Below are 16,502 nucleotides of genomic sequence, written 5' to 3'. Positions count from 1 at the left end.
TGTCACAACTATTTCCAATACACAAGTCAAATCACATTTCACTTGATCTTACCAATTCACTATACTTCCAACATTATATCTCAATACATAGCTTGTAACGTATCAAGGAATCACAAAGCACAATATTAATATTTAATTATGTTAATCAATCAGTGAGATAACATATCATTTCACGAATTTAATTAAAGAACTCTACATAATTCCCAACTTGGGTTATGAATAATAACATGATAATTCTAATTTATTTTCACAATATCTATTATGGGTAATTCCCATCTACTCGAATTTAGGATTCTAAGATCACCTTACGGAATGAACAAGAGCAAGGATTCCGGACCACTCAATGGAATCCAACAACATTGGGTTCCGGACCACTCAACGGAACCAAAATATCAAGCGGTTTCTCATAATCTACCCAGCCCTGTCATAGTAAAGTCAATGCAATATTATGGAATTGGTTCACTGGCAAATCAGGCACTCAGATAAGCTGAGAGGCTCGGGTGAGGGACAATAAAATAAGCATGTGATACAATAATAAAACCAGCCATCAATCATAATTTATAAACCTTGAATATAAATCTTTCATAAGAAATCAATACCAAACTTTTGAAAACTCCGACGGAGTCACCCAGACATCCAAAAGTTCATTTCAAACAACCATAACATCTCACACCCATAATCACATACACACAATGAAGTAGTAGAATTAGGGCGACACAGTTCATCCAAAGCCTACACCTTTGCAACCATCTCAAACTAAACTCAATGAACTAAGGTGGATACAATCCCGGACCATCACTCAACGGGATCGTGGAGTAAGAGGGATTCCGGACCATCACTCAACGGAACCCAAACCAAGATACGATTCCTGACCATCACTCAACGGAATCGTGGAGTGGAGTAGGAAGGATTCTGAACCATCACTCAACGGAATCCAAACCAGGATACGATTCTGGACCATCACTCAACGGAATCGCGGAGTACATTGCATAACCACCAATCAATGAAACAACACATGAATCAAGTTACTCAAGTTATAAAGGCTCAACAAAACAAGAAATGAAATAATGAAACGAGCATTGACACATGTTTCAAAGCAACAAACCCCATGACAATGGGTTAACGGTCCACCACTAGCCCTCACCTCATCAAATCAAGCCAATCATACAAAACAAACCATATTTCCAATATGCACGTCAAATCCCACTTCATATAACTATATCATTGGCTAAATATGAAAATTAACAATTTATAGGAAAAATGATTATAAAACCATTTCATATTCACATATATTAAGTTGCTCACATTTCATCATATCATACCATCTATGTAAATCAACCACCTTTCGAATATGCATGTCAAATCACATATCACGATCATCATCAGTACACAAGCCAAATCATGTTTAATAAACATAGGTCTATGGCTAAATATATATATATATATATATATATATAATCACATTTCAATATAATCACATTATAAGACCAAGTCAAATTCACAGATGATACCAATATAAGAAATCAAGGTAATAACCATATCACATATGTTCAAGTCACTCTCTAACCAATGTAGGCCCACTAGACTTCACTTAAGTCTCCCATAGTACTAATTTTATTATTTAGAACGTTCCGAGACATGTTGACCATAATTCAACTCTCGTTCAACGATGGGGTCCACAACGATCCGCAAATCAGATTTATGATCCATAACTGCCCAAAGTCTACATTATGCTTCGAGAATAACATACTAAAGTTTCATTATGATCCAATGGTCGGATTGTCATCAATCACACAACAAGTGGCGGTCCAAATTGATCACCACACCAAACAATTGAATCTTTGGAAACTGAGCTAGACATAGGTTCACATGGTCACTAGAAGGTATTTGAAACCTAGACAACACTCGTGAACGATCCCACGCACCGCCACACGCGGTGGAATTCAAGATAGAGGGTTTAGAAACCCCGAATTTTCAACATTAACTAGATGAGCTCAAATTTACGTGGTAGCTAGAGCTCAACAAGGGAAACACTTTTCACAACTAGGTCAATGATAAATTCTAACCGGAAACCGTCCAATTTCACTGGAGAAAACCGGATTTCTAGGGTTCTAAACACCCAACTCTAAAATGAATACGAAAGCACAAACTAAGCATACCCACTTGAAGATTATGAAGAGTAGATGAAGTTTCATACCTCACTTGAAGGAAATCGTTGCCGGAATCGCCGAAAAAATGATAAAACCGCCGGAAAAGTCGTGGCCTTTGCGACCTCGAACTGCAAAGATGGAAAATAAATGGGGAAATCTAACATCACAGAGATGTAGGGCTCGTCAAGAGCTTTCCATGGACACCAAGATCATCCAAAACAGAGCTCGGATGAAGAAGATACAAGCGGGTCAAGTTTTGTGGGTTTATGGGTCCAATTCTCCCTAAAACGGGTTAGGCAGCACCCATTTTCCATTTTCTGAAAACCCCCCTCCTTTTTTGGAGGTTTCACTCCAATTATAGCATTTTGGTAAAATTATCAAAATGCCACTAACTTCAAACGACTTTAACTTCTCCGTTTGGATTCGGAAATAAGAGCTGTTTACGCCTACACGCTCATGGAATCGAACTCTACCTAACCAATTCAAGAGTTGACCGAAAAGGTCGAGAAAATTAGAAATGACTAAAGTATCCCTCATTTCGTTTTTCTTAAATTTGAAGAAATAAATAACTAGTTCCAATCAAATCTTCGAAATACGTTAAGAATAAAATAAAATAATAATTTTGAGATGGGATATCACATTTTGCGGCCCTGGATTGCAGGTTTTGAGTTGTGATTTGTGAGTGGTTCGGTTTCGTCATGGCGTCGAAGCGCATCTTGAAAGAGCTCAAGGATTTGCAGAAGGATCCTCCAACTTCTTGCAGCACAGGTCCTGTGGCTGAAGACATGTTTCATTGGCAAGCAACAATTATGGGACCCCCTGATAGCCCATATGCAGGAGGTGATTTCCTGGTCACCATTCATTTCCCTCCAGATTATCCTTTTAAGCCCCCTAAGGTTGTATTTAGGACTAAGGTCTTCCACCCGAATATCAATAGCAACGGAAGCATTTGTCTTGACATCCTAAAAGAGCAATGGAGCCCAGCACTTCCTATCTCTAAGGTATTGCTCTCAATCTGCTCATTGCTGACTGACCCAAATCCTGATGACCCTCTCGTGCCGGAGATTGCCCACATGTACAAAACTGATCGAGCCAAGTACGAATCCACTGCACGTAGCTGGACTCAGAAATATGCAATGGGTTGAAGATGTTTTTTCATCCAGATGTAGAGTTTGTATTTGGGAGGAGGGGGACAGGTTCGGGGCGTTTCAATTGAGGAAGAACAGATCGTTGTTCATCCTTTCCTTAATCATATAAAAAAAGAAGGGTATGATGTTATTCCTTCCGGATTTCTAGACAGAAACTTAAAATGTTCGTTTTAATTCCATCGACTAAGGAATTGGTGTTGATTTTTCATCTACCATTTCTTGTTGTATCTTGAAAGATTGAGAAATATAGAAATCCAATGAACTGCTAAAAAAAAAAAAAAAAAAAAAAGGATTACATTGTTGACCTCCTTCAATTCTATTTCTTTATAAATTAATGGTTGAACTGATACCTCCTATTTGTTGATGAGATAGTCTACCAAAAGGTTATCGAGTTCAATGTGGGAGAGTACAACTTTTTCATACGTAGGTATTCCTCATTTTGCGCTAATGAGTTGCCTCAATATCTTTTTGTGTGCAATTTGGTGTAGAAATGTGGGTTTTGATGTTTTGGCAGGCATTGGAAAAAAAAATGAAATTGATTTTTGCTCAATGCATAGTTAATCTTAAAATACGGTTTATTAAATTGGGTTCATGATATATGGGTGGTAGCAAATTAGTGACGTCGACTAATGCAAGGAAGAGGCGGATGAGAGACTTCAAGAGGTTGCAACAGGACCCGCCTGCAGGGATTAGCCGGGCGCTCCAGGATAACAATATAATGCTGTGGAATGCTGTTATATTGGGGTAAGTTGGAAAAATGCAGTGCATAAAAGAAATCTACCGTTGTTTTCTCTTCTATTATGCAACATTAATATTTCATTTTTTCGGTAGGAGACACAGTAAGTTGGAAAAATGCTTATATTTCTTATTTTTGGAACTCTTTATCTCATTGTTTCTGGAGTTTTCTGGAAGGAAGAAAAGATGGGCATTTGTAAGTCCTATCAATTTTCAATTTTTATTTTTCTTGCTTTTATTTTAGTTTCTTAGTACTAATTTTAATTTTGGATGTATTTTTTATGATGGTTGTCAAACGATGTTGTTATGATAGGTTTGATCATGTATATAAGCATTTAATAGTGAATACATGCAGAGTGCTTCACAATTGAAAAGAAGTAGAATGGTATTTTCAGGTAATTGTCGAGATTTTTGTTGATCTCCTTTTGTCATGATGCCAATTTACAGTTCTTATCATGTAAATTGGTTGACTAAAATGTTAGTGTATGCAAAAAGGTTGTTAATACTGCTGGTTTTTTTCTGTAACTGATTTAGGAGTTGCTATGGATTCTTAAGCATAAGATCTGACTGACTGCCAATGACATATTCTATTGCTTTCTACAGCTGCCAGTTCCTAAACCTCCAACAAAATGGAAACTTTTGTTAGGTAAATCATTACTGCAGGAGCCGAACAGTACCTTTCCTCTGTTTTTTTTTTTTTTTTTTTTTTTTTTTCTTTCTTCTTCCCCCCTTCAAGGCTTTGTTTTGGTTCTCATGTGTGGCCATTTGATCATGGAGAAATGTAGTTGGATTTAAGATTTTGAGAAATTGGAACATCTTTAGGAAAATGACAGAATTTGGGATTGGACCTATCAAGTTGTTATAAGAAAAGTCATAGGTATCCACGGACATAATTGCTATCTGTTTGAATTTTGTTACAATAAATTTCCCTTGAGCATAATGGTTGCACCGAATTCGTTTTGTGATGATTCAAATTTTGGGTTTGAAAAATGCTCACTGTTTGAAATTTGAAATTCTGTTGATTTTCCATTCAAGTTGAACAAAAATATCTCCAGGATTCCCATCTTTTTAATGGTGCTGTTAAGGTAAATTTTCTTTATCCTTCTTGCAGATTAATTTTCGATGGATTATGTCTTCTGAGTAGTATACAAGCCAGACATTGTATCTTTGAGAAAGTTTATGGTGTATTGTTTTGTTTGGGCCCAAAATAATATTGTTGGGCCGAGGTAGATTTGTGCTCGGCCCAAAACCGTTTCAAAACACTATAGGCTGTCTGGTGATTCTGGGCCATTCAGTAAGGATGGTCGAGTCCTATCACAAGAAGGAGTAGCTCAGATAAGAAAAGGGGGTCGAGGAAGTCCTAGTGCAATTAGGATTCTTGACCAACAATGAATAAAGCCTCAAAAAGGGGTGAGTTCAAAGTCCTAATGGGGGTAGGATTGGTTGAAGCAAAGTTGGAATGGAACAAGAAGTCCCAATCCAGATATGATTTTAACTCGATCTCAAGAAGGAGTTGGTGCTATAAATACAAGACATCATGCAACAATTCGGGACCTTCAATTGAACACACGATTGCCCTGCGCAAAACCTCTCAAACATCTTGAGATTTTTTATTTTCTTTTTCTCGCCGATACATCTTCAGTTTGGATAAACAGCATTGTGAAGGCAACCGGCGAACACCTTCATTTTGGATAAACAGCACTGTTGCCATAGAATCAGCCGATCAAGGAGCACCTTCAGTTTGGATAAACAGCACTGCGTCGAGGCCGACTGGTTACCTATCCAAGTCTCGGTCGAGAAGGGTTTTCGAATCCTTATTGGCAGAGGTCATCTTATTAGCCTTCTCGGTGAAGTAAGGTGTTACGAGTTACGACATTCGGTGTGCTGGACGCCGAGTGATTTTATGATTGGATACTCACAAGTGAGTTTCAGAGTTCGACATTGTAATGGCCGAACCACATTCACCATCAAGACATACATCACCTTTGAATACTTTGTCCGTATAGTCTGGTGTCGATTCGACGTGCTTATACTCTTACGAATATAATCACTGTGACTGAATCGGGCGCCGACGATTTGTGAACTTCGCAGAACTAGTAGCCTTGTCTTCAGGCTCGAGAATCCAAAGGCCAAGATTTGTTCCTTCCTCGGCCGCAGTTGCAAGATAAAGAAGTCAGCAATGCGCTCAACGTAACATCAACAAATTTTACTCCTTGGCCGAGCTTGGCCGACGAGTTTGCACGCCCTGCATCCAACCGAAGGACGTAGTTAGCTTATTAGTTACTCGGCCTGCACGCCGCATAGGCTTTGTAATTTTTAGGGTTAACAAGTTTCTGCATAAGTTTATTTTGGGACTGGTATATAACAGTATATGGAGCTTCGTGGTGCATGCACTGGAAATTTTATGATTTATGATTTTTTCGATTTCCTCCAAGTAGTTGTTTTATGTATGGTGGATGAATTGAATTTGGAAGGAAAGCAACTCAATGGTTGTCTTTTTCTTTTTTATTTATTGCAAGAATGCTACTAGAAGAATGGCAGATTTTATCATATGACTGTCATTGAAGATTTATCTTGAATCTAGACAGGTTTTTGGCAATTGTTATTTACGAAGGTTGTGACTGTTCGTGCTGGCACCAAAATAAAGTTTGTAAAACGTTGCCGACGATAAAAGGTAGCGTGCAATTTTTATTTTAATGAATCTTATTAAATGCATTTGAGTATCACATAAATTTACTCAATTATTTTAGCAATTAGGAAAATCACTCACTTCACTAAAACTGTTATTCATTTACATTAACAACTTTTATTTTTCCAAATTGTAACAGAGAAACATGTATATCATGAAAAATAAAAGACGGAAGTTTTGAAGTGATGACCAAGTAAGTTTAGAAGTGTAATATAGTTGTAAACAGGAATGTAAACCAGGGATGAAAAATGTTAATATAATTCTGATTTTGGATGACTCATGCGAATTTTATCTGAATTTGAATAATTTTTTATCTGGGTGTACAGTTACATCTGTGATTTGTTTATGTAGTGAAAAAATAAGATGGCTTCATACTTTTTTATGAGACTTAATTTTGAGTTTTGAATTTGAGTTCTCATGCAAGAAGAAAGGTCATTTGAGTTTTGAGTTCCCATATATTTTCATTGTTTCATTTATACATCTGTTGGAGGATTGGAGGGGATTGGGAGGCAGATGAGTAAGACTTCTGATGATTACACAGAAATAAATGGTCTCTCACATCTTGAACCAGATTACTCTGGGTTTGGCAGGTATGAATGATTCCAGCCTTTTTAGAGGAACTATGCTTTTCATATCAATCAGAATATTATGTTATTAGAAGCAATTACATAGAGTTAGGCCAACTAAAATGGCTGGACAGAAAAAATGGTCCTAATTGTTCACTCTCTAATGATTTTGGCAAGTAACGTTGATTGTTCTTAACGATGGCAGTGCTTCTGTTTTCCACAATGTAAGCCCAAGATTATGCGATGGTACTCAATTTGGATTTGTTGCATAGCTAGAAAGATGATCTTGCAGTAATTGATGAAGACAGACAGTTATATGACAAGGTATTGATTCTTTGGAATCCCAGTTTAAAAAACAGTCAGATTTATATATATTTTGCATCATTATAATTAGTCTACTTGGGTTAGCTTAAGATTACAGAGAACGGCCTACTACATGGGGGAATAAATCTTTCTTATAGCATGCATCTCCATATATAGCAAGCAAAGTTTCACTTCGTTGGTTCTTAGGCACTAGACCGTCTTTCCTTTAGCTTATAATTAGCTGCTCATGAATTCTTGGCATCTTATTTTATTCTTCTTATTGGGGTGTTTTACAACACCATAGATCTTTTCAAGGAGCTTCCTCGGTTTGTTGTCAAGGATGGTTCAATTTTACATAATATTTATGGTGTAGATTGGGAAAACAAAATTGAGGTATTAATTTTTCAGAGATAGTTTATGCTTGAAATTAGCATTGTTTTTATATCTTCCAACATTCTGTTTTCTTGGAGTTACTATGTGCTTGAAAACTTGCTGAAACAATGGAACATTTTTTTTCATTTTTTGTTAACTGCTGAAATAGGTGCTAGGCCTAAAGGCCATATATTTTGCCACCTTAACTGCATGGGCAAAATATGTGTGGACTGCATCTTGCTTCTGTTTCTTACGAAAATAGGCGTCCTGCATTTTTTTTCTTTGAACATTAGTGCTTGAAAGCTTAGCTACTGAAACAAAAAAACGGAACACTTTTAAAGTTTTTTGTTAACTGCTAAAACAAGCGGCTAGCCTATAGGACATATATTTTGCCATCTTAATTTCAAAGGCAATATATGTGTGAACTGTATGTTGCTTCTGTTTCTTATGGAAACAGAGGATTTTTTGCAACCACATATTTTGTAATCAAGAACGTTCAACTTCGTTCTGTTAATTGTACAATGTCTTTTCATATCAGCTATGTTGAATGCATATAAAAACCAAGCTGCTTATCTTAGCGATTCCCTTCACTCATCTATCCCTCTGTTCATTCATGATTATGTTTAATTTATTCAGGTTAAATGTGCCTTATTCATTCAGTTAAACCTGGTGCATTCAAGTCTAGCAGCAATGCGTGCACATATTTTCTAGTCTAATCAAAAAGTCAAGAATGCCCCCAATTCATCTCCCTCTACTCAAAACCACACGAACTGGAAAGAGACTTTGTAAAATAATTTCTCATCTTTCTTTTTGCTTTCACTTGACTAAAACTCCAAAGGTGGGATTAATAAAATAATAATTAATTAAAAAAGTGAAGCCAATGTGAATAGGAAGACTTTAATGTCAAGAATGTGTTAAGAACATGTTACATTCCACCTTTACCAGTACACATCCTAATCCTTACAAATTACAAAACTAAAGTAATTTAGCTCCAAATAATGTGAACGAGGCACTTCTAAATACAAATATATGGGTAACAAATGCAATAGCAGGACCCTAAGGTCATTTCCAACTGAAAGGGCATAATATGGTCTTGTCTAGAATTATAGTCCTACAAAACATTATTTTTAAATGAATAGTCATCTCATACTCATATACCATCTCAAACCGAATATGCTAAATATAGCCCTCTCCACAATTTATTGGTTTTACGTTTATACTTCAAATTTAATGGTTAATTTAATTAAATTATCTTTGGATATTTTGTAATCTAGTTGTTAAATTTGAATCAATTATTAAAACTGAGAAGTTAGACCTCCCCCCCCCTCCCCGGCCCCCAAAGGCTAAGAGGGGGGCTACATTTGGCCAGTCTGATGCCACTTTGGCCAAATAATGGCCTGGTAGGATCCACAGAATTATAGTTCAACCATCGGTTGGAGATGAGTTTTTGAGTGAATCATGCCATTTTTTTGCTTTTGGAGCTTTAACTATTTCCATTGGAGATGACCTAACAAATGACCTAGAGGGTCCTATTTATAGTGTTCTAATTTCATTCAAACCCATTACAATCCTCTCTACCTTGATTGCCTCCATCGGCCTTGATTTGGAATTAATATGCTTTTGACTTTTGCTACGATCTTCTCGACATTTCACGCTCAAGATTTGAGCTTTGAAAACTCTATTCCTACTTCATCACAAGCGCTAATTTTGTTAACTTTGTAAAACTCCTTTGAACCATGAACGTGGTAAGAAAATGAATTGGGCTCACGTGGATTAAGACGTGTTCGACCTCGAGTGAGCCGACTTGTTAATTAACTACGTATTGAAGTGCACTGGCTTGACTTGAAGCACACTCGCTTTACTTTAACAAGGGATGAAAGATGCCTTGGCCTAGAAGCTAAGTGGTTATGAGAATGAAAATGCCTCTTGTTTGGATGTTGAATTGAATACCGCCCACCCCGCCAAAAGGTGAGCTCATCTGGGCACGTACATATATGTTCAAATAAGTGCATGATAACTTTTGTAGAGTGTTAATAAAAACTCCCAAGTCAAAATGTCGAAGTGTTGGACGTATCTCAACTCTTGTTCAAGTAGGAAAAATAAAGGTTCAAGTAATTGGGTACGTGTAATTTTAAGGAGGATTACGAAATGACATTACGTGCGAGGAGTTCCAAGTGAATAGTTAGCACTAAAGTCAACGCAGTCGGTTGCAGGCGAAGCTCTCGACTCTATTTGGTTAAAATATTCCAACGTCGTTTATGATGGCTCAGATTCCTTCCTAGAGATATTGATTAATATTGCAGGTCTTTCTTTGTTTTTTTAATTCAACCCAACAACCTCAATACACCTTATCAATGTTTTCAAATAATTATTATTTCAAGTCGGCAGGAACATGCAGCTTGAGAGGAAGCTTCCCCCGCAGGTTATTAAAATGCATCTTAGTAGAAGGTCGTCTGTCTTTTCTGCATCTTAATTGGCACAATTAAGTTCAGTGGTTGTTAACCATCTGCTAATTTTTCATATCTGAAGAGCGAAGGGCAAGCAATTGAAAGTTCCCCCTGTTCAAATTGCCAAGAAACGAGGTTATGCTCGTCCCTAACTATATATATTTTTTGGGGTTTTCCATATTTGTCTTACAAATTTTTCCATAGCTGTATGTTTTGCTATATTGCTCTAATTAATTTTACTGCTGTCAGTGTATTCTTTTAGTGCCTAGATAGAACGAATTCAAAATTGTACAAAGGCGAAAATGAGAAAACGAAAACTACATTTAACGTGATTCACTCAATTTGAGCTACGTTTGCAGGTTGGTAGCTAGTTCTATGGAGTAGGCCCAGTGGGGACATTCACCTTACAAGAAGAAGGTAAACAAATTCAAGCACACTAGTGTTTGCTATTCTCACACTTGCTCTAATTCCGGGTTCAACAAATACCTTGACAGCTCCTTAAAAGTTCAATTTATATTGCATAGAACTCAGGATAACATGGGGTAGCAATATGAATTAAAACCGAACGAAAATATATTGATCTAGGAGATTGATCCAACGAAGTAAGCCTGAACTTCAGACTTTTCCATCTACTTAAAATTGATTTCAGTTTCTAGTTTTCAGGTTACACCACTCTTTAATCCTCATGTCTTCCAATTTTCCCTTATATATCCAACAAAAATAAAAACTAAAAACAGAATTGTTAACAAACAGTATCGTAGTTGTTCAAACGCTGTCTAATGCACTATAAATATGATGACTTGCAATATGAAACCAAGTTCCTCCTGTCTTTATGCCTCTCATTAAGTTCCAAAGAATCCAACTGCTACCCATTTGTTTTAGGCAACAAAACATAGTTAGTTCAGTGGTTGTACCTCAACAGTCAGTATAATTAACTCCCGAAATCTTTCTCACATGACACTTTTCTTTACTTTTCCAAATCCTAGTTATTTTCTGCTCTTTTGTTTCTAATTAATGAATTTCGTTATTGATGTCGTACTGTTAAAGAGGCACTAATGTCTAACATGATCATGTATGTTCTTAAAGCATATATTTATACTTTGCAGTTTAGAGTTGGCAATAACCAAAATGCTAACATTTATACATTAATGTATCTGTGTGTTGTCTTTGTAGTGTATTACAAGATGAAGCCAAGACACAAAAAGCAATAAAAAGAGAGAAAAAAACCGATGTTTTGTTGCTTTGTAGTGTATTTGTAAAGTATCATTCATATTTTGTGTTTTCTATGCAGTAGAGAAACCACACAACAGAAAGAACTTCTCGTCTACTGTAGATCCAAGAGCCAAGTCTCAAAATGATGATGAATCCTTTCGGGAGTACTGTGGCGATGAGAATGGGAGGAACCTGTATACCTTTTCCTACTTCAACTCCACAATGGAAATATGATGTCTTCTGGAGTTTTAGAGGTGATGACGCCCGCAAGGGTTTCACTGCTTCCTGCACATATCCCCACCATTCAAGTCCTCCATGGAAACCTGAAGTCTTTTTAAGTTTTAGAGGTGATTACACTCGGAAGCGTTTCAGAGTTTCCTGTGCATTTTTCTCCCCTTCAACTCCTCAATGGAAATATGATGTATTTTTGAGTTTTAGAGGTGAAGACTCTAGAAAGGGATTCACAGACCACTTATACACTGCACTGGAAAGTCATGGAATAATAACTTTTAGGGATGACCCTAAACTTCAAAAAGGGGAATCTATTTCTCCCGGACTTGTTACTGCAATTGAAGAATCAAGATTTGCACTCATTGTTCTCTCGGAAAGTTATGCAACGTCATCATGGTGCTTGGACGAACTTTTACATATTCTTAAATGCATGGAAGCAAGAGAAGCAGTGCTACCAATTTTTTATAATGTTGATCCCTCTAATGTAAGAAAGCAAACAGGATGTTTTGCAGAAGCCTTCAATAAACATGAAAACGACAGGGTAGACGAAAAGAAGGTGCGGAGTTGGAAATATGCTTTAGCGAAAGTGGCAAATTTCTCTGGGTGGGATTCAAAGGACTGGTAATGTTTTGATTTTTCTCGCAACCATGTTCTTATTTAACGACGCGCGCGCGCACCTGCACCCACACCCACACACCCACACACACCCATAGAACCACACACCCATACTCATAGTGTGACTTCTGTTTGAGGAATAGAAATATATCACAAATTACAATGAACATAGCTATAAATGCCATTAAAAGAATTCCATCTATAGTTGGATAATACTTATACAATGCACATCATATATGTTGAGAATGAATTCCACATTAATGGGAGGAGGGACTTTGCATGGTTTTATAAGTACGTTAGGCTACTCTCCATATTACTAATTGGTTTATGGTGGAATCTCAACTTTTTTTATGGTATCAGAGCATGTTGTCCCAATGTGAAGTCAAATGACCACACGCACTCCACGCTACCCCATTGTGTTGTTCACGTGTTAGGCTTAAAAATTTGTCACACAGGAGGGGGAGTGTTGAGAATGAATCTCGCATTGATGGGAGGGGAACCTTGCATGTTCTTATAAGTAAGTTGGGCTACTCTTGATATTGCCCATTAGTTTTATGATGGAACATCAATTTTCTTCAACATTTAGGTGTGTGATTATTGTGTTTTGGCTTGACTCAATGCAAAAAATAGTGAAAACATTTCGGATCTACTATATCTAACTCTATTATTTTCCATAGGTCTGAAGCAAAGCTTGTCAAAGATATTGTTCAAGTGGTATGGAAAAAGTTGCGCCCAACATTATTATCTCATGTGAGCGACTTTGTTGCAATCGATTCAAGGTCGAAACCAATTATTGATTTGTGTTTAGATGCAACGGTGAATCATGGTTGCTTTATTGGGATATGGGGGATGGGCGGTATTGGTAAGACAACTATTGCAAGAGTTGTGTACGAGAGAATCTCTCATGAGTTTGAGTTCCAAATATTTCTAGCTGATGTTAGAATTAATGTCGAAAAAGGTGGTCTACCTCACCTGCAAAAGCAACTTCTTTGTAAAATCGGGATGGAAAAGATTGACATATGGGAGGTTCATGAAGGAGCAGCAATGATACGCAGGTGTCTACGTGGCAAAAAGGTTCTTTTAGTTCTTGATGATGTAAACCATTTGCATCAATTAGAATATTTGGCTGGAAATCAAGAGTGGTTTGGATTGGGGAGCAGAGTTCTCATTACAACAAGAGATGAGCATTTGTTATTTAAACACGGAGTGGAGAGACGGTTTGAGGTTGAAGGACTCAATAACGATGACTCTCTTCAACTTTTTAGCTGGAATGCCTTTAAGAAAGATTGCCCTGAACCAAGTTTTGTTCATTTGTCAAATCGTGTGGCCAATTATGCCAAGGGTCTTCCACTAGCTCTTAAAGTCTTGGGATCTTTTCTGCACGGAAGAGATTTAACAGCATGGAAAAGTGTGTTGGATAAACTAGGCAAAATTTGCAATTCAGAAGTTTTTGAGACACTTAAAATAAGTTACGACGGTTTAGATGACAATGAGAAGAAAATTTTTCTAGACATCGCTTGTTTCTTTAGTGGAGAGGCGAAAGATCAAGTAAGAGAGGTACTTGAAGCTAGCGGTTTTAATGCACATATTGGAATAGATGTCCTTGTTGAGAAATCTCTCTTAACTATTAATTCAGTCGGTGAGCTATCGATGCATGATTTACTCCAAGAAATGGGTCAAGAAATTGTTCGTCGAGAATCTCCTGATGATCCAGGCAAGCGTAGCAGGTTGTGGTGTAGAGATGACATTAATCATGTCCTGAGCGAAAATACTGTAAGAGGCTTTTATTACAATGATAAATTTGATTGCTAGTTGCTATTATGTCTTATGTACAACATGGTGTTATACTAGTTACAGCTTTCCTTATGTTATGACTTAGAATATATTCATGTTGAATAGGGAACAGAAACAATTGAATGTATAATCATGGACCCGGATGAGCAAGGAGCAGTCCAAGTGAATGCTAAATCCTTTTCGATGATGAAAAAACTGAGATACCTCAAGCTATATGATACGACCCTCTCTAACGGGCTTGAATATCTTCCCAATAGTTTGCGGTTTCTTATATGGCACAACTTTCCTCTAAAAACTTTGCCATCATCTTTCTGTCCAGAGCATCTAGTGGAACTTCGCATGATCTTTAGTCGCCTTGAACATCTTTGGAAGGGAATAAAGGTACCTTTCTCACTCATTGATTTTTATTACCTACATTAATATCATGCGAAGCTAATTTTGCTATGTTTTCACTTGATAACAGCATTCATACAATTTGAAAACCCTTGAACTTTCTAACTCTCAAAATCTTGTGGAAACCCCCGACTTCAGAGGTATGCCAAATCTTGAGCGTCTGATTCTTGAATTTTGCAACCTGTACGAAGTTGACCAATCCGTGGGGACGCTTGAAAGACTTAAGGTTATGAACTTGAGTGGTTGCCAAAACCTTGCGCGTCTTCCAAGAAGTGTATCTGGCTTAAAGTCTCTGGAAGATCTTGATGTTTCTTTTTGCTTGAGGCTTGAAAAGTTGCCAGAAGGCTTGGGCCATGTTGAGAGTTTGGAACGGCTTGATGTGCGTGAAACTGCTATAACTGAACCACCTTCTTCCATTGGTCTTTTGAGAAACATGAAGGAATTATATTTCGGCAGATATCAAAAAAGAAGTCCAAGTCGCGCACATTTGCGGTTGCCTTCTTTATCTGGTTTGCAATCTTTAACGCACTTGAGTCTAAGTAACTGCAATCTTTTGGAAGGAGGAATTCCAAATGATATCGGCTGCCTCTCCTCATTAAGGTATTTGGATCTAAGTGAAAATCCTCTTTCAAGCTTACCCATGAGTATTTTTCAACTTTCCAAACTTGAATACCTTGGTGTCTCTAGTTGCGACAGTCTTCAAACATTAATCCCAGAGCTTCCTTCTACAATATCCTGTGTTGAAGCTTACAATTGCGACGCACTGGAATCAGCTCGTGTAGACGTGATTAAACTTTTTGCTAACTGTTTCAAGCGGGTGGAGGTGCAAGTTTGCACGAGTACGCATCGTCCTGGTTTAGGATGCTTGTTTGTAGTTCCTGGAAGTGAAATTCCAGAGTGTTTCATTCACAGAAGTGTGGGATTGTCAATCAGCGTCAAGCTACATCCAGGGTGGTCTACTGATCAGAAGTTAAAGGGATTTGCGGTGTGTGGGATCTTCGGGAGGATGCATCGTTATTTAAATGTCCTCAAACTCAGCATCAATGGAAAAGCATGTTTAATGGCCCAGCAGAGAACAGATCTTTTAAGGAGAGACCACCTTTTGTTCTTCTTCCTTCCACGGCATGAATTCTTTACTGGCAATGAGTGGCAGAATATCAGCGAGCTTGAATTTTCATTTGAGCATAAGCACAAACCAATACGGGAAGAGATGATATCTGGGATTGGGATGTGTTTAGTGTACGAGGAAGATGTAGAAGCGGTTATTTGAGAAAAAGGTGTGTTGGCATTTGTGAAGGGTCTTGAATTCCTTGATAGCCATTTGCAGCAGCTTGATAATTTTTTTTCAATTTTACAGCAATTTGGTCAACAGAGGTTGTTCACATATGTCGAGGAAACTTATTTATTATTGTGTTTTTCTTGTCTGCAGCCAAATAAATGGGTCCAACGGTTTGTTGGGGGAAAATATTATTACTGACATTGCTTTTCAGTTTAAGAAATGATAGAGAGACTAAATTTGCAAATTAAATGATGTGTTACTAATAGAAAATGATTATGTTTATCAACGTTTAAATAATAATTCATTCATCAACTTCCATGTCATTAGTTTACAAAATTTAATCTACAAATTTAGTCTAGTATTACTCTTTTAGTTTTCACCTAATTAATGGAGAGTTTGAATGGAAATAAAGACATTTATTAGGTGTTGGTCTCATGAAATTTGTCTTTTTTTTTAAACGATATTGTCTACATTATAGGCTAGCAATATGTGGGAGAGTAGGCTAAACCTCACAGTGGGCTAGCAATAATGTGGTTCAAATTCGCCTTTGGCAAGAATCGAATTTAAG

General features: G+C 37.2%; 1 protein-coding gene and 1 pseudogene across 1 annotated transcript; both read left to right on the top strand.

The window, feature by feature from the left end:
- The first annotated feature begins 2,806 nt into the window (after positions 1 to 2,806).
- Positions 2,807 to 3,560, top strand: LOC137708801 (ubiquitin-conjugating enzyme E2 28 pseudogene; annotated as a pseudogene).
- A 6,869-nt stretch (positions 3,561 to 10,429) lies between these two features.
- On the top strand, positions 10,430 to 16,129 carry LOC137733878 (TMV resistance protein N-like). Its single transcript, XM_088685192.1, has 6 exons — positions 10,430 to 10,545; positions 10,770 to 10,827; positions 11,702 to 12,474; positions 13,146 to 14,241; positions 14,368 to 14,643; positions 14,726 to 16,129. The coding sequence occupies exons 3-6, from the start codon at positions 11,765 to 11,767 to the stop codon at positions 15,923 to 15,925; spliced, it is 3,282 nt and encodes a 1,093-aa protein (XP_088541318.1). The 5' UTR covers positions 10,430 to 10,545; positions 10,770 to 10,827; positions 11,702 to 11,764; the 3' UTR covers positions 15,926 to 16,129.
- The last annotated feature ends 373 nt before the right edge of the window (positions 16,130 to 16,502 follow it).

Source organism: Pyrus communis, chromosome 15 (assembly GCF_041283825.1).
Source record: "Pyrus communis isolate YQ-2024b chromosome 15, ASM4128382v1, whole genome shotgun sequence".
NCBI classification, from domain to species: Eukaryota; Viridiplantae; Streptophyta; class Magnoliopsida; order Rosales; family Rosaceae; genus Pyrus; species Pyrus communis.
This window is presented reverse-complemented; position numbering and strand designations above follow the sequence as displayed.